The sequence below is a fragment of the Elgaria multicarinata genome, chromosome 4, assembly GCF_023053635.1.
Source record: "Elgaria multicarinata webbii isolate HBS135686 ecotype San Diego chromosome 4, rElgMul1.1.pri, whole genome shotgun sequence".
NCBI lineage: Eukaryota > Metazoa > Chordata > Lepidosauria > Squamata > Anguidae > Elgaria > Elgaria multicarinata.
In genome coordinates, this window is record NC_086174.1 from 79810749 (window position 1) to 79836861 (window position 26113).

The window sequence follows — 26113 nt, forward strand, 5'->3', positions numbered from 1 at the left end:
TCAGTATAAAGCAGATCATTCTCACCATTGAGAGGGTGTGAATGTGACATTATCACCAAACTGAATTACTGAACTATCCTTTATAGTTGTTGTTTTAAAACAGACTCACCCGAGACAGCCAGTGTCATTATGCAGGCACAGGAATTACACTGGACAGTGGCATCATCCGATTCAAGCAGTTCCAGAACTGGCTCAAGTAAATCCATTTGTATAATGTGTTCTTTAGTTACTGTTTGTGAACAGATGTAGTAGTGAGTTATTTGAAACATTATCATTTAAAAGCGCCTTACATTCAGCTCTATGCTACTGGAGATGGCAAAGGACCACCATCACTCTGATCTTCTCAGCCCCCAGCTCATCCTCTGAATACAAACCTGACAGAACATTTTATTGGGACAATTAAATTAGTTATGTATATCCTGCTCTTCAAATGACTTCCCAGGGTGTTGAGGCAGGGAAAGTGGACCTGAAGACTGTTGGCAGGTACTGCATTCTTCTTTCTTAAAAAATATCTCTTGATCATTAACTCACCATTTCCTTCCAGTAAGAAATTGACGAGTGACAAAGATGAAATCTGCTGAACCTCCAAGTCATTAGACTTCAACAAAGCGTAGTATGTTTCCAAATGCTCTGGAGGCAACTGGATGTTCACTGCAGGAGCAAGAAGAAATGCTGACAAAAGCCTGTTGTCTCCTCTGACTTTAAGTATTTGAGGGCTCAGACACAGCAGGAGTCATAGTTAGCAGGCCTACAGAAGGCCCAGAAATCCCTCCTTCCATGTCTCTCTACGCCATCTCCCATGATAGGCACACTAAACACATAAAGTCATTCTATAATACACTGACTTTCACAAACATACAGCTCTGCTATAGCAGCCAGGGCCTCCAATGCAGAGCCTGCAGGCACGTCCTCTGGTGCCCACCAGACTCTCTGGCCCTCCTGATTTGAAAACAATTTTTAGATTTTAAAATTATTACTTTTTTAACTGGGAGGCTGGCACACCATAAAGTGAAGTGTCAGGTGCAAGCATCCTATTTCCAAAAATGTCTTTGGGTCCCACATTCTTAGAAAATAAAAATGGAGGGTAGCTGCAGCTCAGCGCTTCATTTTCAAGTGTGCGCAGGAACCCAGGAAAAAAAGGAAAAGTATGCATGGGGTGGTTGGAGGTATTCTGGGATACCTGAGGAAATGGCAGGCAGCAAAAGGGACTGTGTGTCTTGCCTGTGAAACTCTGACTTGTACTTATTCTTGGCCAAGTTTCTTTTTGTTTTATCAGTTGGCCTTCCGGGAAATGGGTGTTTGGCGACTATAAGCAACCACATGGCAGCCATTTTGTGAAAGTGCCTACAACACTCTCTTGCAATTCCAAATGTACCCATCAGCCCAAAAAGCTTAGAGACCCCTGCTACTCTTCATCAGCCTCGCATTTCACCTCTTGTCTGGTCATCATATGCAGCTGGCTGTGAGACGGCTGCAGTCAGGATGGAAAGCTCCCTCCTGCAATGCCCTGCATTTCTGTGCTGGGCATAGAAGAGGGCTCTTTGTCGCCTTTGTGTTCAACATAGAAACCAAAGGAGCACTGTTTCCCTCCCTCTGGCAGTTCTGTCTGTTTCTATGCTGGGAAGCAAAGCACCCTCCTCCAAGCTCAGCAGAGACAACCAGGGGGCTGCCATTCCCTCTACTCCGCAGATATCGCCCTGTTGTTGTTTTTTACTAGCCTGATATTTACTAGTAAAAAGAGTCCCTCAGCCCCTCTTATGAGGAAGATGCAGGCTAGCAAAATAAGAATAATAAGTACAGGCTAGTAACTTTGGGGCCTTATTGACAAGGCCAGGACAATGTAAGTCTACAAAATACAAAGGGTTAGACTTAGTTCACACTTGCTGGAGGACCCAATACAAATGCCTTGGGAGAGCATGGCATCCCCAGCAAACTGGATTTACACGGAAGCACCATTTGTGTAAACAGCCTTCCACGACATAATGCCCCTCAGATGTTTTGGACTACAATTCCCAGAATTCCTGACCACTGGCCTCGTTGGCTGGAGTTTGATGGAAAATAAAGTCCAAAACATCTGGATGTAAGAAGGACCACATGCAGGGAGGGATTAGTGGGGAAGGCTGATGTAAAGCAGTACAATAAAAACGCCATCAGTTTACAAACCTAACAAATTTATCTTTCTGAAGCTGCATCCTACATGTCCCCCAAGAGCTCATATTGAAGTTGTTAATAAGTGATATGCCAGACAAGATTAAATGAGATTAGTCAATGAGCTTTGCTGGGCATAATAATACTAGCATCATGTACATTGATGGTGCTATATAAATAAATAAATAATAATAACAATAATAATAGCAAGCCCTCCCTACCTCTAATCCCTCCTTGCATGAGGTCCTTCTTACATCCAACCCTATACCCCTTGACTACCTACCCACACCTCATCTTTTTTGACAATATTTTGATGACATTGAGGATAGCTCTTTTAGCTTGTGGTGCAAATGCTCTGCTTCCATATTGTGCACACACTACCACTTCTAACATCCAACTTAGATCTGTTCATGTTTGCACTATAAAACCATGGAGCACATTCAAGATGGCAACAGCTATAAAATAAATGGCTGCCTCCGCCCTGGACCTGTGTGCACAGCAGCTTGTGTAAGCTGTAGAAATCAAAATACTTATGGTACAAATCTCTTATTAGACTTCTCATCAAGGAACAAAAATTAGAGACAGATTTGGTGGGGCGGGCGAGTGAGAGAGACATTTGAGACTATGACGAGCTTCATCCCACCAGCCAAATATTGTGCTGCTGCAGCGAAATCCACACAAAAGACTCAAATGACACCAGGGTTATAGTCTACTTTTGCTGCGAAGGGCTCTGATTTCGGCGATATGTCCTGCTGTGATTGTGGGTCTTTTCCCCTTTATAGTGGATTATAAAGGTATGGGGATTGTCTAGTTCTTCCTAGCATGCAAAAGCACATAACTGAAATTTCAAGTGTATTTTTTATCCATTTTCAATGTGCTGTACTGTGGGTATGTTCTCAAGGGTTGGTATTGCTGACATAAGAGAGGGGTGTGACGTTCTTCAAGGCTGAGCCTTTCTCAGCAGTATGAGAAATGCACTTTGCAGTCACTCAGAAACATTACAATGGCGGTGTGTGTGTGTGTGAGAGAGAGAGAGAGAGAGAGAGAGAGAACGTAGGATCGCATTTCCATGCCTCTGAACATCCGAAACTGTGCATCTTCAATGAGATTTACTTTACTCAAAAGTAAATCCCATTGATTTCAACTGCTGCCCCTTGATCTGTGCTTGGAGGGGAGAGAAACGGTGAAGGCTGGTGATGGAAAGATTTCCCCTTTTTCAACACCTGGGAGCTTTTCCTAAGCAGGAGGGAGAGAGGGAGCCTCCAGGCAGGGATAGGGGATTTACTTTACTCAAAAGTAAATCCCAATGATTTCAACTGCTAAAGTGACCTGCTGCCCCTTGGTCTGTGCTTGGAGGGGAGAGAAACGGAGGGAGGGGGGGCTGGAAAGATTTCCCCTCTTTCTGCGCCCTTTTCCTAAGCACAGACCAAGGGGCAGCATGTAACAGTTGAAATCAATGGGATTTGCAGCAGCAACCCTCACCCACATATTTACAAATCAAGTAGACTGGACTGCGAGGGAAGAAAGGAAGGTGAGGGGGGAGAGACTCTTTAGATCTGTGTGTGTTTTTAACTGCAAAGGAACATTTTGCTCCCTAGGTCCGGAACAGCGCTCTTCAAAGGCTGGTCAGTTTCACCCAAAATGTCTGGTCAGTTTCAAGCGGAGTCCTTTGGCTGCTTCTGAATCAGTGTGGGTGGGTGGGTGGGTGTTGGTCCTTTTCCATCCTACTTTGTGTTGCTCTTGTTCTTATTTGAACGAGAGTTGGTGGGGGAAGGACACAGATCTTCCATTCCTTTGAGCATCTGAAGCTGAGTGGGGGATGGCAGGGGACAGGGAGGCGTTCTCCATTGGGGGGGGGGAATTCTGCATCTCCCCACCTTTTTCTATTCTTTTCTTTTTTTTAACAATGGGGGGTCCAGTTTTTATTGGGAGCCCCCACATGGGAAAGGATGGCTTAATCCTATCAGTAACTGTGATTTGCCTCACAATTTCTCTGCCATTGGCGGTCCTGGCGCTGCATTTGAAGTCTCTTCCTCCGTACACTGGGAGTTGAGTTGGCCACTTCCTACCTCGCTTTGCTCCCTGACCCCAGCCACCCACCCTGGTTATTTTTTTGCTTTTTAAAGTTGCAAAAATTAAGACTGCAATCCAAGGGGCTCTAATGCATTCCATTGAACTCAATGGGATTTATTTACTGAGTAAGCATGCAAAAGAGTTGACTGCAGTCTTACGTAACATTCTACTTTGGTGTTCAGTAAAAAGAGAAGCAAATCCCAATCCCTGTTGTCCAGAAGATCTGGGGGGTGGGGATAACAACATGTGTGAGTGAACCTCAATGGATCTCCCCAACGCACTACAGCAGAGGTGTAAGCTTACAAGTTTTCATATGCAATATAAGCACTATGTAAACACTATATAAGCGAAATGAGATAATTCGAGGGTAAACCAGAACAAAAGTGTACATGGGATGAGGCTTGACAACTAATGTCAAGAATGCTGCACAGCCCTCTGAGTTTGAGAACCTACCAAAATTTGGTGGACACACAACGAATTTTCATACACTCTTCATGTATTGACCCACATAAGCTGACTGACCATGTCTCCCAGAGCTATGCATTTGGCCTCAGTGAGAATGGGCCCTAGCTGTGTAGGGCTCCACAACACACAGGGGAATCCTGATTGGCAAGCTGAGGGGGCATGGAGTCAGTATGCAGAGGGCACATGGCCCCCTAAATGAAACCCTTAATTCAACCGAAAGTGATGCGCTGTAATTACAGGAGGGTTGCTAATGATCATCACCACCACTGCCGCCGCTTTTAGGCACAATGTATCACAAACTGTGATTTTCAAGGAACATGTAACTGACTTTTTGGATCCCTGTACCATCATGATAACGAATCAGTGGAGGAAACTGCAGTTATTTTGTCCCAACAAAATGCTGTTTTTGCCAAGTCAAGTGATCCACAGGCGTGAAAGGACTCTCCTCTGTGTAGAATCTTCCTGGTTCTCCTAAGCTACCATGTGTGAGCAACAAAGGCATCCATTTGTAAGACTGCTGCTCCATGCCACAATCTCACCTTATGACAACTCATTTTATGTACCAGTACTCCTGCCTCCCCTCCCCTAGCCTTGTATTCACTTGCACATGCCTTGCCCTTCCGTGACCATTCCCCACCCACCCCCATGCATCTCCTCACCTAGCACAACTTCAACACCCCTGTGAATCCTAACATTCCCTCCAGTTGTGCACAACTGAAATTATAAGAACTGAAATTATAACAAGTAGTTCACAAAATAGGGCTTTTACAAACCACCAGTCAGCAAATTTACAATTAGTTGGGGAAAACATTTCACTCTGCTGGATTTCTGTGACTTTCAAAAAGCATATGGAACAGGTCTTACTTACAGTGTTGACTTATGTGTAAATAATAGAGGGCTGCAGACTTCTGGAAGCCAGGGTTCTCTGAAAATGCCAAGGTCCTCAGAGCCTCTAGGGAGTCCTTGCCAAGTGGCGACATTTCAAAACCTGAAGAAAGATGTGATGATAACAGAATCTGAATTGTGTCTGAAGAAGTTAAATACTCGAAGAGTCCAAATGCACAGAATTTAAAGCAGCAGGTATATCAAAACAAACTTTGACATAAAAAACAATTCTCTTACTTTGATATGCACTTCGTTCAGCTCCATACAATATGGATATTTCAAACTACTGAAAAAATAATCACCTTGCCAATTTTTTTTTAATTGTAAAAAAACTGCTTTAGCATCCTTTTGTTCCCTTTGTTAGCTTTCCCCCCAGGGCTATTTTCCTTCTTGTTCCTTTACCCTTGGCCTAATTTCCCTTCACTGCTGTTTACTCTGATTGCTTGTGGTCACCCACATGATTTTGTTTGCAGGCACCCATAACATTATCACATCAGAAGTGGGCATGACATCATCAACAAAACCACATGGGTTGCCAAGGCTAATAGGATTAAACGAATAACAAACTCAGCCATTGAGTTATGATGGCTATGTAGCCAAAACAGAGCTACTGAGAAGAGGGAGATATCAGCATGCTTGGTGGAAAGGGGGCGGGGGGATCCCACATTTTTAAAAGTAGAAAAAGAATGCCACAGAATGCTGAGCAAAACAGAAAACCTTGGGAGACGGGTAATGGAATGGAGCATATGGAAAGAATGCATTGTGCAGTATTTCCCAATCTAGTGCCCTCCACGTTTTTTGGACTTCCACTCCCATCAGCCCCAGCTAGCATAGCCAATAGTCAGGAATGCTGGGAATTGCAGTCACTGGTGGCTCTGGTGTCATCAGTGGGCAGTAAATCAGCTCCAGGCTTCAGTTATAACTCTAAAAGGGCTATCCAAAGTGTTGGAAAGTCTGATGGGACTGACAGCTTTATATAGGGAAAGCATTTAGTATTGGAAGCAAAAAATGCAGGCTAGAGCCAGTTTAAAATAAGTTCAAATCAACTAACTTTATTACTGCTTTTATACACTTCACCAGAGAAGTCTACTTTTATACACTTCACCAAAGAAGGCTATCTAACACTAAAACTACAAGCACCCCATAAAGGTGGCTGTGTAGGCCTAAGTGAGCGAAGGCATGAGATACTGCTACTTCCTTCCTTTCTTGAGAGACCATGTGATGCTTGCTTGTTGCAGAGGAGGAGAAGGAAGAGGAAAGAGAGGGAGCAGGAAATAGAAATTGATCAAGCTACAGGATATTCTCTATCGTCCCTAGTGTCTGAAGGCATGCAGATTTGTTCTTATTTTCCAACACTTACCCCCTCTGGAATGGAGACAGATAAGTTCTCCCTGCCATACTTAGCCATCTTCACTGTCATGGCCATTTTGTTGTGCCTATTTCGTCCCAGCCAGGCTTTGCAGATAGAATCTCTATTCCCTATTGGCTCCTACTCTCCCCTTCTCCCTCTCTCACATGCACACATACCAGCTAACTCTTGGGTTGAGAGAAAAGGCCCAGCATCTGCACAGTGGAGCTGGCTGTGTGACGGGTTTCACTACAAGGAGAAATGCTGGAGTTTAAGTCCAAACAAATGAAGCTGGCTGTATGAGGGTTTCACCATGAAGAAGGACAGAGCAGCCAGAAGTGCACAATATAAAATCAGATAAATTACAGCCCAGGGAAAGCCTGTGTGAAGAGGTACGTTTTTAGGAGGTGTTTAAAAGCTATTACATTTTCCGCCTCCTGAATCGCATGAGGGAGGGTTTTTCCAGAGGGTGGGTGCTGCTACAGAGAAGGTCCGCTGCCGAGGTTCTTCGTGGTGACATTCCATCCCTTTCAGAATGGCCAGCACGGCCTCCTCTGAAGATCGTAACTGTCGTCTGGGTGTATATAAGGGAGGGGGGTCTGGTAGGTATGTTGGCCCCAAGTCGTTTAGGGTTGTTTTGCGGTGGGGAAACATTTCGTCAGGTTAGTTACATGCATTGTAGTCATACTTGTATAGACAATCAGGGTGATTGTAGTGTTTCTCAAGCAAAGCCCTAACCTTACAAGGTGCATAGATCTGTTTATCAGTGCATTTCTAAAATGAAAAATTTGGAGTCTCCAGCATGTTTGAATGTGACATGAACTGCCACCCTGTCCCCCCCCCCTCCCAAATACGGACTGCATTTTCCCTAACCTCGGACTTATGGAGAAAAAGTACTCTGCACATGGGTCAGGCCTGTTACATCATATTTCTAAAAATGAACTGTGGCATTGAATATAGTTCTGGTGCATGGTCTTAACTAGAGCTAGTCCTGATTTCAAAAAGTTGAAATGGAGTCGCGGGTGTTTTTTAAGGAATTGCGTGCAAGCAGGAGCAAGCAATCCTGACGCCATAACAAGCATTGATGTATTTGTTTCTTGGAGCAACAGGTTGTGTCATGGCTTAATTTCTAAGTGAGAAATACCAGTGTCAGTGCTGGAAGTGCTTCCTTCTAATGTGGAATCTGTTTCCATACACATGGGCTTATGGTGAACAGGTGGGGATTCTCAGTAGAGAGACCATAGCACCCTGCACACGTCTAAAGGCATTTATCTTTTTTAATACTGTCATCGCAGTTCTGGAAATCACTAGCTTTCATTGAGATATTCTCAAACTGAATGAATGTCAAACTACCTGCTAGCCAATGGCCTAGTCTTTGAAAATAATAATGCTTTCCCATGAAAACATCAAATGTACCACACACTCACATTTCAACAAATTTCTAAAGTGTAGTAAGCAGCTGTACAATTAAAGAAGGATCATCAAGCAATACCCACATAATAAATTAATAGGTCTCAGGTAATTAATTAGCATCTAATATTTTTGTTGAAATTTTTAGTACCTTTCAAGGAAAATTTAGTTGGCCATATGGATGTCCATCTAGTTAAGATGCAAAGCATGCCAGAGAGATATAACAGCTAGGCTAATCAGGTCTTAATTCGGGAAGGATATTAAAAGACAGCTGTAATCAAAATTAGACTGTGCCGACCAGGCAGAAACAGCTACTTGCATCTTCCTACTAGATAAAGACATCTACAGTTCAGTCACTTTGCAGACAGAGCATTTGGAATTGTATATAATCTGATTGTACTCTTTTCTTGATCAGCTTTGAACTCTTTATTGTCTGGTTTTATATTCCCTGTTCTGACTAGAATGCTGGAATAGATGGACCTTTAATCTCATCTAGGCTTGCCAACTAATTAATTACTTTTTAAAAAATGTTTACCTGGACTGAGCCTGCTAGCAGGTACAGTACCAGAGCCCATAGAAAACACTCCAGGTATTTCCAGACAGAAGGCTCCTTGTGCTGCCAATCAAAGTACATTGCACAGCTCTTCCATCTTTTCTTACTGAATATTTTTTGCATGGAAAGAAAAATATGGGGAAAGTATTGGGAATCACACGAGAATTGCAAGCGGAAGACACTGATGTCTGGACAACATTATGTGAATGAGGCATGGTGATTGCATGACAAAAGCCTCATGTGGAAGCACCCTTGCTTCTTCAAAAGTGTCCAACTGTTTCATATTCCTCTAAATTCCATGCCACCAAGCAAAAGCATACACATGATTTCAAGTTACCTCAGACAATAACTGTGTCAGAAGCAGAAAGCAAAAACTTAAAGTGTATGTAGAGTAGATTGAATGATTTAACATCCCACCCTTCCTCACAAAGAGCCTCTGACAGCTACCTGTATAAAACACAGGACACCACATAAACATTAAAATCATGACTCTAAAATCACAACTATATATAAAAATTACAAAATAAAAATCAGCACAACTAGTAAAAAAACAGAGTACTTGTGTATACTCCCAAAGCCTACACAAATAAGTATGTCTTTAACTGGTGCCTAAATGACAACAACATAGGGAACAGCAAAAACTCTACCGAAAGGTTTCCTCAACTGGAGTGACACCACCAAGAAGATTCTGCTCAAACAAAGCATGTCCAGCCAAAGGACAGGTCATGCCAAATGCATCACAGACATATATGTGGCATATTATGAAGGAATTAAGCAATTAGAAGGCATTTTAGAAAACATTTACACATTTTACAGATTCAGAACAGAGGCCAAGACTAGTCCCAAAGACAACTAACAGATGCAAGCACAGATCTGTAGAGCAGATTACAGGGAAATGATCTAAGCCACATACTGCACATTAAGTTCAAAATATTATACGGTCAAGGAATGAAGTATCTGAAGCACTCTCTCTCATATACATGAACATTAAGTCAGAGAACATTGTGACTTGGCAGCTCCTCTGTTGCTAGCTGCATTCTCTTTGCCACACCTATCCTAAGTTGGAGAGGAAAGCAGTCAGGAGGTGGGAAGGTCAAGAATACAACCAGCCAACCAGTCCAAAAAAATATATGGGTAATTGCAGATCCTAGCCTGATCACACAAGAAAGTTCTTATTTTACCAAAGGTCTAACCATGTAACAATGCAAATCCTGTTACTTTGTTCAAAATATTTATCTTTTGCCTTCCCACTAAAAAGCAGACAAGGCAGCTAATGAACTATTTTTGTTTCTCACTTACTGGGTTTTCCCCCCATTCACATACCCTTTGAACTGAAACTTGCCAAGCTGCTACTGCTACTTCTACTATTATAATTCCACATTTATTATGTACCATCTTGGTGCTGTACTGAACACTGAAGTGCTTTGGTTCCTGTCTGGAAGACTTGCAGGCCACATGAGATGGACAAGACAAGGGACTAATAATGCAGGATTGAAGGTGGCAAAGCTGCCATGTGGCAGCTTTAGTTCAGATAAAGGGAAACTATTGAGATGAAAGCAAACCTTTGGTAGAACTGGGATTTAAAAGGGTGGAAGAGAGTAGTTTAACCAATCAATCTGGAATTGGGACCCATTGTTTTCTTAGAGCTCGTAATTTGGTGCAGGGAAAAATGTAGGTTTCTCCTTTCTTTCATGATTACTCCAAAGCAAAATATGTAATTAGACAATGCCTATATGATATTGAACAACAGAACACTCTGGCCACTATAAGAAAATTTTGTCCATGGTATGACTACTTTCCATCTCGCCTTTTTGACAAATTGGCATCTTATTTGCAAAACTTAACTGTTTTAAAATACAGACGAGCTTTTACTTATGCAAGACTGAATATACTGCCATCAGCTGTACTTGAGGGCCGATTTAAAAGAATCCCATTGGAAAACCCTATCTGCCCATGTGGAGATGGCAGTATCGAAACAGTAGCTCATGTATTATTATTTTGTACTTTTTATAGAGACTTGAGGAAAGAGGTGATCACTCCACTACTGTTATCTATTCCAGGGCGGTCAGTTATTGCTTCTGTGTCTTTCCTTCTTGCAGACCAAAATAAGCAGGTGACAGCAAAAACTGCAAGATTTTAGCAGGTGCTATCAAAATAAGATCTACCATCTTATCAGAGTCTTAATTTCAGACAGCGCCTTTGACTGAACAGAAGTTTATTTGTTTTATTTACTTATTCCTATTTTATGTGTAAAGACTTGTATTAATTCTGGAATTTGTATTTAATGTAATTTTTTAGAATGCAACTTGGGTAATTTTGGTCAAATACAATCTTGCTTTTATTCTTTTGTACATCTCATTTCAAATGCTAAGGCCTGTGGCTGATGCAAATAAAGGAATTCATAGTCATTTCATGATTACTCGCAAAAACAGTAGAGGCAGCACCGGGCCTTTTACTGTCTATGATAACTGAATGGCACAATCTTAAGCAAAGCTATAAAGCTCAAGTAAACATCTTCCCACCTTGGCTGTCCCAACTGCAAAAGCAGAAACCTCTCACCTCTTTCCATGTGCTGCAGAAACTCCTGGGCAATCTCCTCCTCCTGGGGTTGAACGACAGGCTTGTATAGCTGCCTTGCTTCAAAGCTTTTTCGTTTTAGACAGGGGCAGATTTGGATCTGAGCCAAACACTCCCTAATGTCATGTACCAGACCCAAGGAGCATGTTTTCATGGAGAGAAGGAAGTCACAAAGCAACTGAGCACACTTTGCACACAGCTGACCCATTCTTAATTTTCTCCTCAAACAAAAATCACAGAGAAAAAGAGGAAGAGCGAGCGTTTATATTCCCACTTTTTGCTGACTTATTCCGGTGTTCTTCGTCTAGGCAGCACCAGACATAATTATCTAGACCAGCTGCAAAAATGTCAAAGTTGCTTCCTGTGTTCAAACTTCATGGTAGAGCAAAATATAACTGTATGTCTAACTTGTGAAGTGTAAGAAACACTTTAAAAACTTTGAGTCATGCCCAAACACAATCAGCCTTCCTCTGTTTTAGATGGGAGAAAAATTAGGTGATCAAATAAAAACTGTAAATTCAGAGTATACTTTGTGCTGTACAGACAAATCAAGTTCTGAAAGCTAAAACTAAGCCCAGCAGTTTTGGGAGACTGGCAACAGCTTCTGCGATAACAAAGGAAAGCTATGCATATATAGACTGACCTCACACACGTGAGGACAACACACCTGCTGGTCTCCACCTCTACAACTGATCCGCCAATCAGAGAAAACAACAAAAAGCTAAACAAACAGGTAATTCCAGTTTCTTCCAGACAGAAACAATAGTACCAACTGGATTGGCAGGTAGCTTGCAATAAATATAAATTAATCATATCTGTAAAAACAGAAAATACATAATGAAACCACAGTATTAAAATTTGGTTTGCATTCCTCCTTCAGACTACAATACATGTGCATGAATGAACTAAGGGAAGATGTATACCAAACGTTATTTAGGTCCTGATTCTAAATAAATGTATTTGGTGAGCCTGCTCCTTGAATATACAGTGCAGTGAAACACATTGGTAATAATTTTGGTAGTGAAAGTGTGGTTGGACGTAATGGACCTTCTTTATTCTATCCCTCATTATTAAGGTCCTATCTAGTTTGTGCCACACAAGCACAATAGGTATAATATATTGGGCTTATGAAATGTAAACATAATATATGGACACTCTTTTTACTACCCTGGAGAGTTAAAACTAGCAAGCAGATATCCCAGAATATATGTGGCTCAAAATCGAAGATTTAAAAACATATTGTTTACATGCAACCTTATTGGCTGAATTCTGTGCGAGGGTACACACATCACAATAATCACGCTTGTAAATCCTGCCCAATTACTCCCGCTGCAAGTACATATGGCTAAACAAACCATGGACCTTTGATCTGCTTAGTGTGACATGCAAACACAAACCTCTGGCTTCTCTCTCTGAAACTATCAAAATAACCCAACAACATACTGTGGGTTATTTGCAGCAGGACTGAACAGCCTGAAGTGCACACAAGGACGCCGCTCATATCCAAAGATCCGGAGGTCAATGGGATTTACTTCTGAGTAGACATGAATGGGATTGTGCTGTTAAGAATATTTTTGAAAAGTCCTGCTGGATGAGACCAAGGGGCCATCTAGTTTAGCTTTTGGCTTTCAATGGTGGTCAACCAGATGCTTCTGGGAAGTTCCCAAGTACCACACTAAGGTCCCAACACACTGCAACTCCACCCTCTCCCTTGGTAACCAGTATTCAGACACATGCTGCCTGTCTCTCAATATAGATGTTCTATTTTGCTATCACAGCTAATCCTACACTAATGCACCCTGTCATCCATGAATTTATCTAATCTTCATTTAAAACCATCTACATTATACATTTATTTATTTATTGCACTTATATACTGCTCCCATAGCCAGGGCTCTCTGGGCAGTTTACAGAAATTCTAAAATTGAGATAAAAACAAGTATACAAAATTTAAAATTCTAAAACACAGAACATACACACATAAAACATTAAAAAACTAAACATGTGGGTGATTAAGATGTGCCGCCATATGCCTGGGCAAAGAGGCATATGGCGCCAGAAAGATAGCAGCGTTGGTGCCAGGCGAGCCTCATCAGGGAGATCATTCCATAGCCTGGGGGCCACCACCGAAAAGGCCCTATCCCTCGTTGCCACACTCCAAGCCTCTCTCGGAGTAGGCACCCGGAGGAGGACCTTAGATGTTGAACGTAGTGACCGGGTATATTCACGTCGGGAGAGGCGTTCCGTCGGGTATTGTGGACCCAAGCCGTGTAAGGCTTTATAGGTCAAAACCAGCACCTTGAATTGGGCTCGGAAACATACAGGCAGCCAGTGCAAGCGGACCAGAGCAGGTGTTATATGGTTGAACCTTCTTGTTCCCGAAATCAATCTGGCTGCTGCATTTTGCACGAGCTGCAGCTTCTGAACCGTCTTCAAAGGCAGCCCGGAGTAGAGCGCATTGCAGTAATCTAACTTGGAGGTTACCAGAGCATGGACAACTGAAGCCAGGTTATCCCTGTCTAGATAGGAGTGTAGCTGGGCCACCAACCGGAGTTTGTAGAAGGCACTTCGTGCAACTGAGGTCACCTGAGCCTCATACATGTGGTTTAAAACTTGTACTACTGCTCTTGTCTTGTGACATGAGGTGATAGCAGCATGGACTGCTCTTAACTGTTCACTTCTGATTCTGAGTGAACAGTGCCACCTATTGATACGTTCCATCCATAGAGGCACTCAGTATATGGGTTTTCTTTTCTAAAGCTACTTTGCCCATTCAGTTTTACACAAGTCCATGTTAACACAGCTGCGGTGTGTGACTTGCAGATGTGTAATAACTGAAGCTGCTTCAAGTTGCTTGAAAAGTCTTGCTTTTCATGTACTTATCTGTAATTTGTAATCTAACCCCTGCTGTTATATTACAAATTAGTTTGAAAAGTATTTCCTTAATTCTAGCTACTTCAGATTAACACCATGCTGTTACATGGCTAAAATATTTATTTTGACTAAGCATATTGTTAGATAACACACTGCAATGCACACATTCACATGCACCTAGGCACACCTTCCACCAAAGATTAACTGAAAAACTCCACTCTTTACTGGGATAACAGTTCATGCTATAACAGCATTGTGATGCATACAAATATGTGCTTTACAGCATGCTAGCTAATCACAAGTTTCACAAGAATATGGTGTTAGACCAACAATTAAATCCCCATGACAGATGCAGTAAAGTGACTAAGACAGAGTTCACATATAACACCAAGCCATGATGAGTTACTAACCACTATGCATTGTATATTAAGTGAACAATCTGCATTTTGCAGAGTGTAGTTTCTCAAAGTAGGGTGTTTGGATGGATTAACCCATTATGGGTCACAGACACATCCCAGACGATGCACAAACTCATCATGGGTTCTGCCAGAAAATAAACCCTTATGGCTTGTCATGTTGTGTGAACTCAGCTTAAAACTGCAATCCTATGCCCATTTACTCGGGATTAAGCTCATTGATCTCAATGGTAGTTACTTCTGAGTAGGCATTGTCAGTTTGAGTACTATAGCAAGATAATGCTAACTTGGATTAGGGAGACAATGGCTGAGTTCGGAGGATACACTAATCAATTGGGAGTGTGTGTGTAATAGGAATAGAATGGGAAACAACCGTTGATTAGCGTGTTGTCTGAACTGAGCCAATATGTGGGTTTACACTTCTGCTGAGCTAGCTCTCAGGCAAGTGAAATTACTTTCTTCCTGCCTATAAAATGGTAACAGTAATAATTTACCCGATGGACTTGTGAGGATAAAGGAGTTAACAATGGTGAAGAATGTTTCTTATTAAAAAGTGGTAAAATACTTTTTGATGATAAAAGCACTGTGGTGATTAAGGCATTCTATCTCAAAGTTGAAAATCTCAGACTTGAAAATAGACATGTGCATGGTTAAAGGCTATGCAGGGATGTTCCTCTAAATTGGAATAGAGGAGTAATTCTTTTTTGGTTCAAGCTCCTGATACATCACAAAATAGTAACATACATACTTTTAGGAAGTCAGGCAAGGAAAAAAGATTTTGGCTGAGTTTGGAAGACCCGCCAATCAACTGGAGTGTGTGTGTAATAGGAACAGATTGGGAAACAATAGTTGATTAACGTGTCATCCGAACTCACCCATAGACAAGTAATTTGTGTGGAGATACTCCCGAAGCTGCTATATGATAAGTTGTCAACTTTATTCTTCATTTTGGAATTGTGAGTGGTGGGAAAATACCAGCACACAGCTTACTATTTTACCTGCTTCTCAATTCACGTAGGGGAAAGATAGCCTGAATGTAGATGGAGGAAGACTCATGCTGAATCTGACTGAACACAGGTTTCAGAATGTAGGTTGCCTTGGTTGGGATAACTTTTGCTGGGAGAGAGACAGGAGGAGTGTGTTCTCCTACACCTCTCAGCAGCTTTCAATATTGTCAACCATGGTATCCTTCTGGAGAAACTGTCCAAACTGGGAGTTGAAGGAACTGTTTTACAGTAGTTCCATTCCTACTTGAACAGCTAGTTCCAGAAGGCGGTGCTGGAGGACTCCATTTTGTCTCCATTGTGGCCCCCATGCTTTTTAACATCCACATGACACCCAATTCTATGGGCCAGTTCACTCAAACACTGCAGTCTAAATAGTCCATTGTTGGATTATTTGATGGTTGTTTCCCCTTTAAACAAGCCATACAGCACAGGTTCAGACACATGGCAAGCTGTGCCTGGGCAGGTAATTAGGCAAATGGTACCCGGCTGCAGCTCAAATGCCACTCAAATGATCATGTGAACCAAGTCTACTTCATATTTTCATCAAATGCAGGCAATAAATAAATGTCAAAGAATATACATTTTACTTTGTCAGTTATTGCATATACAACAAAAGTATCACTCTAGTTTGTATCTCACATTCTAGGACTACCAACCTTTTAGGGTAGGTTGCAACCTTCGTATCATGTTAACAGCATTTACTGGTCGATATTTTCTTCTTCTTTTGGAAATAAGATGCAGTGGGTTGAAATCTTTTTTTAAAAATCCAATCATTCCAAGTTTCAACAAAACAAAAACTTTAAAAACACACAACAATTACTATATGTTTTAAAAGACTGAAATCTTGGATGAACCTATGCCATATCTTTTGTTTAGACTGAGTCTATATTTACTCAGAAGTCCTCCTTTAGTCAGCGGTGCTTATTCCCAGGTAAGTGCACACAGAATTTAAATATAGAATCAAATCTATACTGTGGCCCTTTCTACACCTAAGGATTATCCCAGGAAAATTGAGGGATTGTCCCTGCCTTGTGTGTCATTTGGATGCACAGGGATGATGGGGGTTGGGGGAAGGCAGGTGTAGAAACGGCCTATGTGTAGTGATTCAATTTTGGCTTAAAAGGGAAGTAAGCTCACTTGGGTGGTAAGGTAAAAGTTACTAACCCTAAAAGGTTATGAGGTTCTGCTAAGTTCCTCCAACGAATACAACACACAATACAAACCTAACAAAAAATAAAGAGAAGCATTTCCCAGCCTAGCCTACTTCATAGGGCTGTTGTGATATTAAATGGGAGGGGGGCAACGTTGGAGAAACGCTATGCGCTCCACAAAGGCCGAAAAACACAATAAACCTGCCTAAATGAATAGCATGAAAAGAACCTGATAATATCAGCGCTCTGTGCTATGTTAATTTTTAAAAAACAAAACCTGAGGTAACCCGACAGCTATAGCAAAACGCTAAACTCCGCTGGTTTTTCTATCCTTTCCAACTATTTGCCACGACTACCATACAAAACAAGGACCAACACGACTGGGCATGCGCGCCTCAGGAGGCAGGATCACATGATCCCGAAGAATGCCTGCCAGGGCCGCTTGCGTCGGCCCTCACTGGCCTAATCGCCATCTTTCCTACGGGCAGTAGCCGAAGCCGAGGTAATACGAGGATGTTTGCTGACTTTCTATTCCTTCCCGCCGCCCGCCCGGAGTGGAAGTGACGTGTCTGTGCTAGCCTAACGTCGCAGAAACGGTTTTCTCTATGGTTTTCCCCTCCCCCCCCCGGCCTCATTTCTTTTCCTTCACCGAGACGGGAAATGGCCGCCGAGCGGTGAGAGCCGAACGGGAGGTGTCGCCCAGAGAGGGTGAGCTCTAGACAGGCAAGGATTCGAAAGGCCGCATGAGGGTCGAGGCAGCGAGGCGCTCGGGCCTTGCTCGTCAGTTGTTGTTTTTTCCCGGCGGCCGTTACCCTCGAGCCGTCCCCGCTGACCCCCCTTCCCGCGGCGCTCTGTGGCGCGGGAGCCTTTCCCGGCGCTTTCGCCCTCTCTCTCTCAATGCCGTTTTGGGGCGGGTGGGGGTGGAGACACTCCGGGTTTCTCCCCCCCCTCCTTCAGAAGCCTCCCCCTCACTAAACCTGTGGTGGGGGAGGGGCTTGTTCTGTCTGAAAGGAAAGGAAGACATAGGGCAGTATCTAATGGTACTCATACACAGAGTAGACCCATTGAAGTGAATGGGCCTAGTCTGTGTAAGACTGCCATTAGATACTGCCCATAGAGGCGGTTTCCTTTTCACGCTCGTGCATTGCGCATGCTCCCCTCTTTTGGCGGCGGCGGGGGGCGCTCGCTCTCCCCCCCCCGCCCGTTTTCTTTCCTCAGCCCCTACCCCTTTCCCACGAGGGAACAGGTAGCGCGGAACGAGGCCGGCTGGGTGTGGCCAAGGGGAGCTGCCTCGCTGTCGCTCACGAATGTCTCGAGAGCGGGTGGTGGTGTAGCGGTGGCTCGGCCGTCAGATATTTCTCTGCTGCGCGGCAGCAGCACCTGATATGATCTCCCCCCTCCCCCCTCCCCCAGCTGCAGCAACTGATCCGTCAGGAGCAGGGAGCAGTAACCGTGACGGGATGGAGGCGGGTAGCCTCCCTCAGCCTAATGCCCTCCAGATGTGTTGGACTGCAACTCCCAGCATCCCTTTGCCAGAGCATGGCTGGCCAGAGCAAGTGTGCTGGGAGTTGCAGTCCAACACATCTGGAGGGCAGTAGGGCAAGACTAGTGTGGAGGAGAGTCTTTAGTAAATTCCAGGCACATTAATTCCAGCAGTTCCAGGTTGCATTTGTAAGAGATGTTTTGACTGTACACAACAAATACATGTATCATGCAGATGCCCTTTCAGGCAGCTGGAATTGGCTATGGCTTTAGATCCCAGTTGAGTAAGGACTTTTTAAAATCTTTGTGAGCCACCTTGGGAGCCTTTTTCGCTAAAGTATGGGATAAAGATGCTATCAATGAATACATATGGAGGCAAAATTGACAGTGTGCTGCAAGACCTTTGAATTGTTCATGTGAGGAATTTAATGCAAGGTTAAGGAAGAAAAGAGTAGCTGTGGTCATCAACAGAACAGATATTGTGGAATGAATCTCCGCTCTGTAGCCACTAGCATGTCCCAAATCTACTCTGGAGGGTTGGGGAACTTCCTTGGAGCAGATGGGTGGGGTGGGGGAGAGGAAGAAGTCCCATTGTGTGAGCAAAAGTCCTCTTATTCATTAGATGGAACGTTATATGAACTTGATGTAAATAGTACTTTCTCACAAGAGGACTCTGTTAGACAGACCACTGTTCCCAACTTTCTGATAGCAAAGCTTAACAAGAGCCATGGCTGGAACAGACCAACAGCTTATCTAGTCCAGCATGTCCAATTAAATGCCTGTGGGAAGCCCATGAGCAGGACATGTACAATGGTACCCTCCTGCTTGTGGTCCTCAGGTATATAGAAACATATTGCCTCAGATACCAGAGATAATATATAGCCATCATCACTTGATAGTCATATCCTCCATAAAATATTTTATGCCAGTTTTTTATAAGATTTTAAAGAAGACTTTTACTTCTTTAAAAGAGCTTACTTTTAGGGTTTAAAAAGGAGAATTGCTTGCTCCTAGAGGCTCTATTACTGTTTTGAGCTGCCTCCTGTTTTGGGAAGAGGTACATCAACAGCAATGATTCACACAGAGATAGGACAGGCATCCTACTCTTGAAATTCCATACTCCTTTTCGGAATAACTGAATGATCCAGTCACATTTACTAGAACTAGGCAAAAGTGGTAGAATTACCCACCTCCAGTAGAGACCGATCAGAAGAAAGGTAAGCCAGATCAGTAAATCTGCAAGATGCTGAAGGCACCCTCTTTAACAATTTCTAGACTGCTTATCATAAATGTCTTAAGTGGTAATTTCATAGCAAAGTGGGGTTCCTCAGCACACCATTTCAGAATTACTGCATTAAATCTTTCCTCCACTGCACATTAGGCTAGGCCCCATGGAGCTATTGCTGTAGGATTTAATAAGAAACAGCATTGTTATCTGTGCATTATGAGATCAGTCAAAACTGTTTTGGAAGGTAGTCTGATGTAATTTTCCATTAAAAGTGATTGAAGTGTAAATCACTTTAAAAGTGACAGGTTTAATTTGTTGATACTGCTAAGTGGTGCAGACAGGCATGCAGAATACCGCTCTCAGATTATGGATATGTCAGACTTGCTAAAGTCTGAGCACTTTTCAGAGCGCTGTAAGATTTGGGTTACCTATTGCTAAACAGGATAAAGTGTGAGGTGTTTTTTTTTAAGAATGCTGTTTTTATTTTGCTGAATACATTGGTCAGCCTTCCCCAACCTGGCATTCTCCAGCTTTTTTGTACAACAGTTCCTATCATACCCTACAGGCTAGGGAAATGGCAATTGTAGTACACAATATGTGGAGGGTGCCACATTGAGGAAAGATTGTCTAGCTTTATATTAGAAGTTGTTCTATATAGATATTAAAAAACTTAAAATTTAGACTACCGTTTTAGAACGGAGGCAGGTATTGAAGTATATACAACCATTAATGTTTAACACTTATTTAGTGAGAGCTGGCATGTGCAAAAACAGGTTTCTGCAGGTCTCCCTTACTGGATTGGGAGTAGCATGTGCAAAAGTGTACCTCATGTGAGGATTCTATGCTGGATATCCATATGCAGCAATTTGGGTTGCATGCAGAGGGCAGTATTCAACTGTGTAGCACAATTAGGTTCTGAACTATGTGCAAGAGGAGAATCCAACTAAAGTTGTGGTTGGACAGCTGGTAAGCACTTTCATAATGGAAAGATTCGCCAGAGCTGTGCTAGAGCTATTTGAGTTTGTGGAATGACACCATTGGATACTGCCCAGAGTTCCTGATAGTGGATTGGGAGCAGTGCATGCAGAGGCGAAAATGATTAACACTTTCATTTTGTTTGTGGTGGTGGGCTTAGATTCAGATATATACGTGATGTGAGAGACATACAAGAAGTCCCTGTTTTATCCTAGTGAGATAGGACTTACATATATTCTTCATGTACAGTTGTGAAAAGGTAATACAAGTAAAGGTGTATTTCTGAACAATTACTAAACAATCTACATAATAAATCTACCAGACTGTGATACAGTGTTGCACTGTATTACTCTCTAGTTATAAATCTGCTTCTGGTGTTCACTCTTTAAAACTCAAAGTTATTTTAAAAATGTATACTTCCTAGGAGAGGGTACTATGTATAGTCATATTAATTTTCTTTTCTTTTTTTGAAACAGGGATTGATTTGAGTGCATACTAAGAATTGTAAATTCATTTCTTATTGGCTTGCAAGATTGGAAGGTAAGATAAATAATTGGCTATTTTGAGTTACACATTTTAAAGTTGGATCAAGGCCATTACAATTTCAAAAATATATGTGTAGTTTACTTTTTTGTGACTGAAGGCTTCAAAAATAACATATACCTGTAGTAAAAAGAAATACTGTATAGCAATTTAAATTAGAGCTGTCAACATATTAAAATATTTTATAGGGTATGAATTTAACTTTTATAAATTATATATTTGGTACTTTTAACAACTAATACTTGTTGGTGTGTCCTTAATTTGTGAACACAGAAATAAAATGTAACAATTAAGAAAGGTAATTGTGTTGTTCAATTTTGACATTGTACTTCATCATACAAGAGTGTGCCTGTCCTGGTAGTCCTCCCCGCCCCCTACACCTAGCATATGTACACAGATAACACACCAGAGCAATCAAGGAATAGGAGGTTTATGTGTGCCTGTCATATCCCAGTCCAGCTCTCTCCTCTCCTCTCCTCTTAGTCAAGTTATTTAAGTTCTAAATTTAGGATTGAGGATGAGGGCTTGATGGGGATATGAGAAGCAAATGCAGACCTCCTATTCCCTAAGGCACATGTTGCGTTACCTGTGTATGTGTGTGTGGATAAGAACATAAAATGGGGGTCTTAATGCGGATAAGAACATAAAATTCCAGCTATATGTGGGCACTTCACTCCTACATGGAGAATGATTATGTTCAACGGTACTGTGATACAGTGTTTTTTTAATGAAGGTCATGTATTAAACCAAAGTCAATACGCAGAACTAGTACAATACAAAGTTCAAATGGAGCTACCACTGTAAGATAAAATTTAATGAAATAACTAATCCATGATGCAAAGCATAAAACATGATAGTAAAACTAATAATTTAAAAATTTAATGATTTAACATATAACATAAAATTATATCCAAATAGAAGCTAAACAGTCCTCAAGCACTAAATGGAAACTACACATTTTGCTTGTTTCTACTGGTTCTATTGAAGGCTATAAACATCCACCGGTCCCATACATGGGATAAGAAATTGGTGGAAATTATAGCCCAGAACACTGAATTTTTTTGTTAACTTAATTGTTCCATTCAGACCAAACATTGGCTCTTATATAGCTTATCTGTGTCAGTCAGTTTATGGATGCATCAGGAGAGGAAGGGGGTGCTTAGCATTTCCTCCTATCTTGTAGCTGCTAGTATATAGCTGAAGCATCCATAAACCAAATCTTCACTCAAAGCAGGCTTTCAGTAAAACTGCATGCAAAGAACCTATGCATGGCAGGCTAGTGTGGTTTCCACTTAGTGCTTATGAACTGTTTAGCTTCTATTTTGGTATAATTTTATGTTAATTTTATGTTACGTGTTAAATCATTTTTTAAAATTACTAAATTTTTACTATCACTTTTTATGTTTAGCAGTATGGATTAGTTATTTCATTAAATTTTATCGTAGTTTGTATAGAGATAGCTTCATTTGAACTTTGTATTGTACTAGTTCTCTTAAACGGATTTTGTTCTGCATACAGTGTGGTTTTTTTCATTAAGAGTCATAGACCTATTCAGATAACATGCTAAGTCATGGTAGTAAAGCATTTTGAGCTAAACACTATGACTTAGCATGTTGTGTGAACCATTCCTAACCATGGTGGCTACATAACCACAGTTTAAACATGCTCACTAACCATTTGCTGCAAAATGGTTAGCAGCCTAACTATGGCTTAGCATGTCACCTGAACAGGGTCATTGAATGTTTTAAATATACCAATATATCATAGTGGCTGTAAAAGGGTTGCACCTTTTAGCCATACTTTGATTAACTTTGTAAAATGTAAATTCCAGTTTATTCAGATTGCTAAAATTCTAAACTTCCAGCTTGAACTAAAATTTGATCTCATCTGTCATTTTCTATAAAGTAAAGTTAGTATAGCTTGGTAAATCTCAGTCAAAATGTCTATTTTTGTCCTGCATTATGATACATTGTGAAATAGTAACCCACCTAAAATCTTTTCTGTGTTTAAAAGAGACAATAATACTCCATTTTGCTGAGGCCTTAGCTAGACTTAAGGTTTATCCCGGGATCGTCCTGTGGTCGTGCCTGCCTGCTTCCGGGGTATCCTGTGTGTCATTTACATGAACAAGGACGATCCCGGGATAAACCTCAGTTCTGGCTAAGGCCTGAGTCTGGCAGGTGGCTGCCAGGATTGATTTGATTTAAATCAAATTGGTTTAAATCACTATGAGAAAAATTCTATGTAATCATTTTTTTAAGTAGGAGTACATTATTACTTAATATAATCTTAATACCTATTCAGAGATGTAGGTTTCATTAGAAAGTAGGTACATAGTAAGCAATTATTCTGAATTGATTTTCATTTTAAAAAAATGGGATTGTAATTTGGTCGTTTTAGTACTAGAGCAGAATGAACTTGTTAAGTAATTCAGGAGATAAACCAGCTCCAACCGTTCAATTATTTTGTCATGGTGTGCCACAATCACCACTACCAAACAAGCTTTTAAGTTGTACTAATAAGTTTGTTTATTTTTCTGATTAATTTTCTTCTTCAACAAACAGCAACATAAAACTTACACATGTATTTTTAAATGTAAAGTTCTTTAAAAAAATAAAATTTAGGTAATTAAAACACAACAGATGCAGAAACAAAATATTCCTAAATGGGGTCTCTTTTACAGTTCACTTTCGGTTTCATTTTCTTTTCCCCTCCCCATCCCTTGCATTTATATTTAGACTTCTCCTTATTCCAATCCATCTCCCCAAAATCTCTATTGATTGACCTTCTCTATCTTTGCACTTAGAGAGAGGCAAGGCCGCAAGAGAGTGATTCTGTACGCCACCTGCAGCGCAGAATAGGACTGATCAGGTTATCTCGCATCTCCATAAACTGTTGTTAACATATTCATAGAATATAATTAGAAGTTGTATAATTAGTATTCATGATGGTAGTTTTGACCTAGGCTCTTTTTTTAGTAATTATTTTAAGAAAATTTTGAAATCAGATTTTTTTAAAAATATATAGTTGAATATCAACCCTAGTTGCTGCTCAGTAACTGAATAAAACTGTAATATGTGAGCCACATGAAACGAGCTTTAGGGTGTCTTATTTTTCTTTTCTTTTTTTCATTGAATAAAAACTACTAAAATATGCTGGTGTGGTGCCTTTTGGCTTATCTACCTTATATGCACATATGTTTCATACTAATGTTTCAGGGAAAATACTTCAGTAATATTTCACATGCTGAGCTGTTGTTACTAGTCTGTTTTGTTCTAGCTGTGTTAGTGTGAAAACAATTTAGAGGTTTGAATAGTTTTCTGATTTGTAGGCCAAAGATAGATCAGTGTGTTTGGGACTAAAGAGGAATGGAATATTTGGTGAACATGTCTAGTTCAATGCAGGCAATGGTAAATGAAGGCGTGGCAGACGGAAAACCCCCCACTTCAGAGTAAAATATATTCTGTGTAAATACTGGGAGAAAGAATATCCAGTATATTTGGTGCCTCTTATCCATGGTGTTTGCCACTGGTCTTTGGTATGTTGCGCAATATGGAATACTATTTGCTATTCTTGGGTGTTCCCTTTTGGGGAAATTGGCTACAATTGAAAATGTTGTGGGTTGTTTGGTAGCGTTTCCCTTAGTTCTTTAACTATTTAGAAAACATTGGCCTGGGTTGGACATAATTACTCAAGGTTGTTTAAACGATGGGTTGTCGGTGCTGTGTCCCTCCTGTTCAGTGCTTCTGCTTTGCATCCAGTTTAGCAGACAACCCTGGAATACCCCATTCCTAGGTTGTTCAGAGTGATATATGAACCCAGAAATCTCTGTTATTGAGGGGGAAACAACCCAGAGTTTTAACCCATGGTTTGTTGTTGGATTAAAACTCCGGGTTATTTCTTCCTCAACAATACAGAGTTCTGGGTTCTTGGGTTGCTTTTTAAACCAAATGCAAAGTGGAAGTGATGATCGCATAGGAGGCAGCATGTTCGCTCCTGTGTGGCCCCAACTAATCATGGATTGGTTGTTACTCCAGGTACTGTCTCCTGTCTTAGACTTGCATTGGTATACAGAAGTTGACTACAATTTCAAAGTCAAAGTTGTTGTGGAAGTACATTATTTAGAAAGTTTCCTTTTATTAACTTAACTTTAATTTGACCGTTAAGCATGTTTTACACACACACACATCTCCGCTTTTCCACGCTCTGCTCTTTTAGAAGTGATCTGCCAGAAATTACGGTCATGTGTTTCATTTTACTTTTTTTCTATTGGATAGGTGTAAACTACTGGGAGAAAAATGGGTCGCTCTAACACAAGATCACATTCTTCAAGATCGAAGTCCAGATCTCAGTCTAGTTCAAGGTCAAGATCCAGATCACACTCTAGAAAAAAGAGATACAGGTACATTTCTTGCATTTACTTGTTCTGTGCTCTTTCTGCTTTGATTTCTTACATTTGAAAATAAGAACTATTGAATTTCACTGGAACTTCAAAGTACTTGGTAAGAATCATAGATTTATTGACTGCATTTGCATGGTTTATGTTAACCATGATTTGTTGCTTTAGCCATCAATTGTCTTGTGGATGAGCAAACAAAACATCTTGTTTACCATATTTCTGGTTTATTTTTCTCCCACCCATTTTGTCAGCCTTCATAGTAGTTTTGTTTTCAGGATGCTCTTGCTGGACATGTTGCTTTTAGGGCAGAGAGCAACACCAGCAAGATGTGGATAAGCCACAGTTTAGGTTTTTGGCCCTCATGACAAGCCGTGATTTAAACAAGCCAGACTTCATAAGCCAACAACAAACCATGACTTGTATTTGTGGTTAGTAGCTGGTTAGCAAAGCATGGTTTATTTGTGTGGTTGGGCTCAAACACAACGGATAGCCAGATTTCAATAAACCACATCATGATGTAGTGTTGTGTGCAAACCAGGCCACTGGCTGTGTTCAGATGTGCTTAGGTGAGCTTTAGGC

General features: G+C 41.3%; 2 protein-coding genes across 11 annotated transcripts in view; one reads left to right on the forward strand and one right to left on the reverse strand.

Moving 5' to 3' along the window:
* Positions 1 to 11667, reverse strand: part of LOC134398194 (uncharacterized) — a 32097-nt gene extending 20430 nt beyond the window's left edge. The window contains exons 1-4 of the mRNA XM_063125443.1: positions 11442 to 11667; positions 5555 to 5674; positions 532 to 651; positions 110 to 229 (exon numbers count right to left, since the gene is read on the reverse strand). Of these exons, the coding sequence (XP_062981513.1) occupies positions 110 to 229; positions 532 to 651; positions 5555 to 5674; positions 11442 to 11667 (586 nt within the window). The remainder of the gene's footprint in view (positions 1 to 109; positions 230 to 531; positions 652 to 5554; positions 5675 to 11441) is intronic.
* A 5659-nt stretch (positions 11668 to 17326) lies between these two features.
* BCLAF1 (BCL2 associated transcription factor 1) overlaps positions 17327 to 26113 on the forward strand; it is a 30035-nt gene continuing 21248 nt past the window's right edge. For 2 of the 10 annotated variants that reach the window (XR_010025378.1, XM_063124625.1), the window contains exons 1-4: positions 17466 to 17615; positions 21069 to 21132; positions 23942 to 24006; positions 25413 to 25537. Coding sequence is in view for 9 of the 10 variants with exons in the window: in XM_063124625.1 (XP_062980695.1) it covers positions 25434 to 25537 (104 nt within the window). In the remaining variant the exon portion in view is untranslated. Of the gene's footprint in view, positions 17410 to 17457; positions 17616 to 21068; positions 21133 to 23941; positions 24007 to 25412; positions 25538 to 26113 lie in introns of those variants that run through there. The other 8 variants (XM_063124627.1, XM_063124633.1, XM_063124632.1 and 5 more) reach the window with 8 other exon arrangements.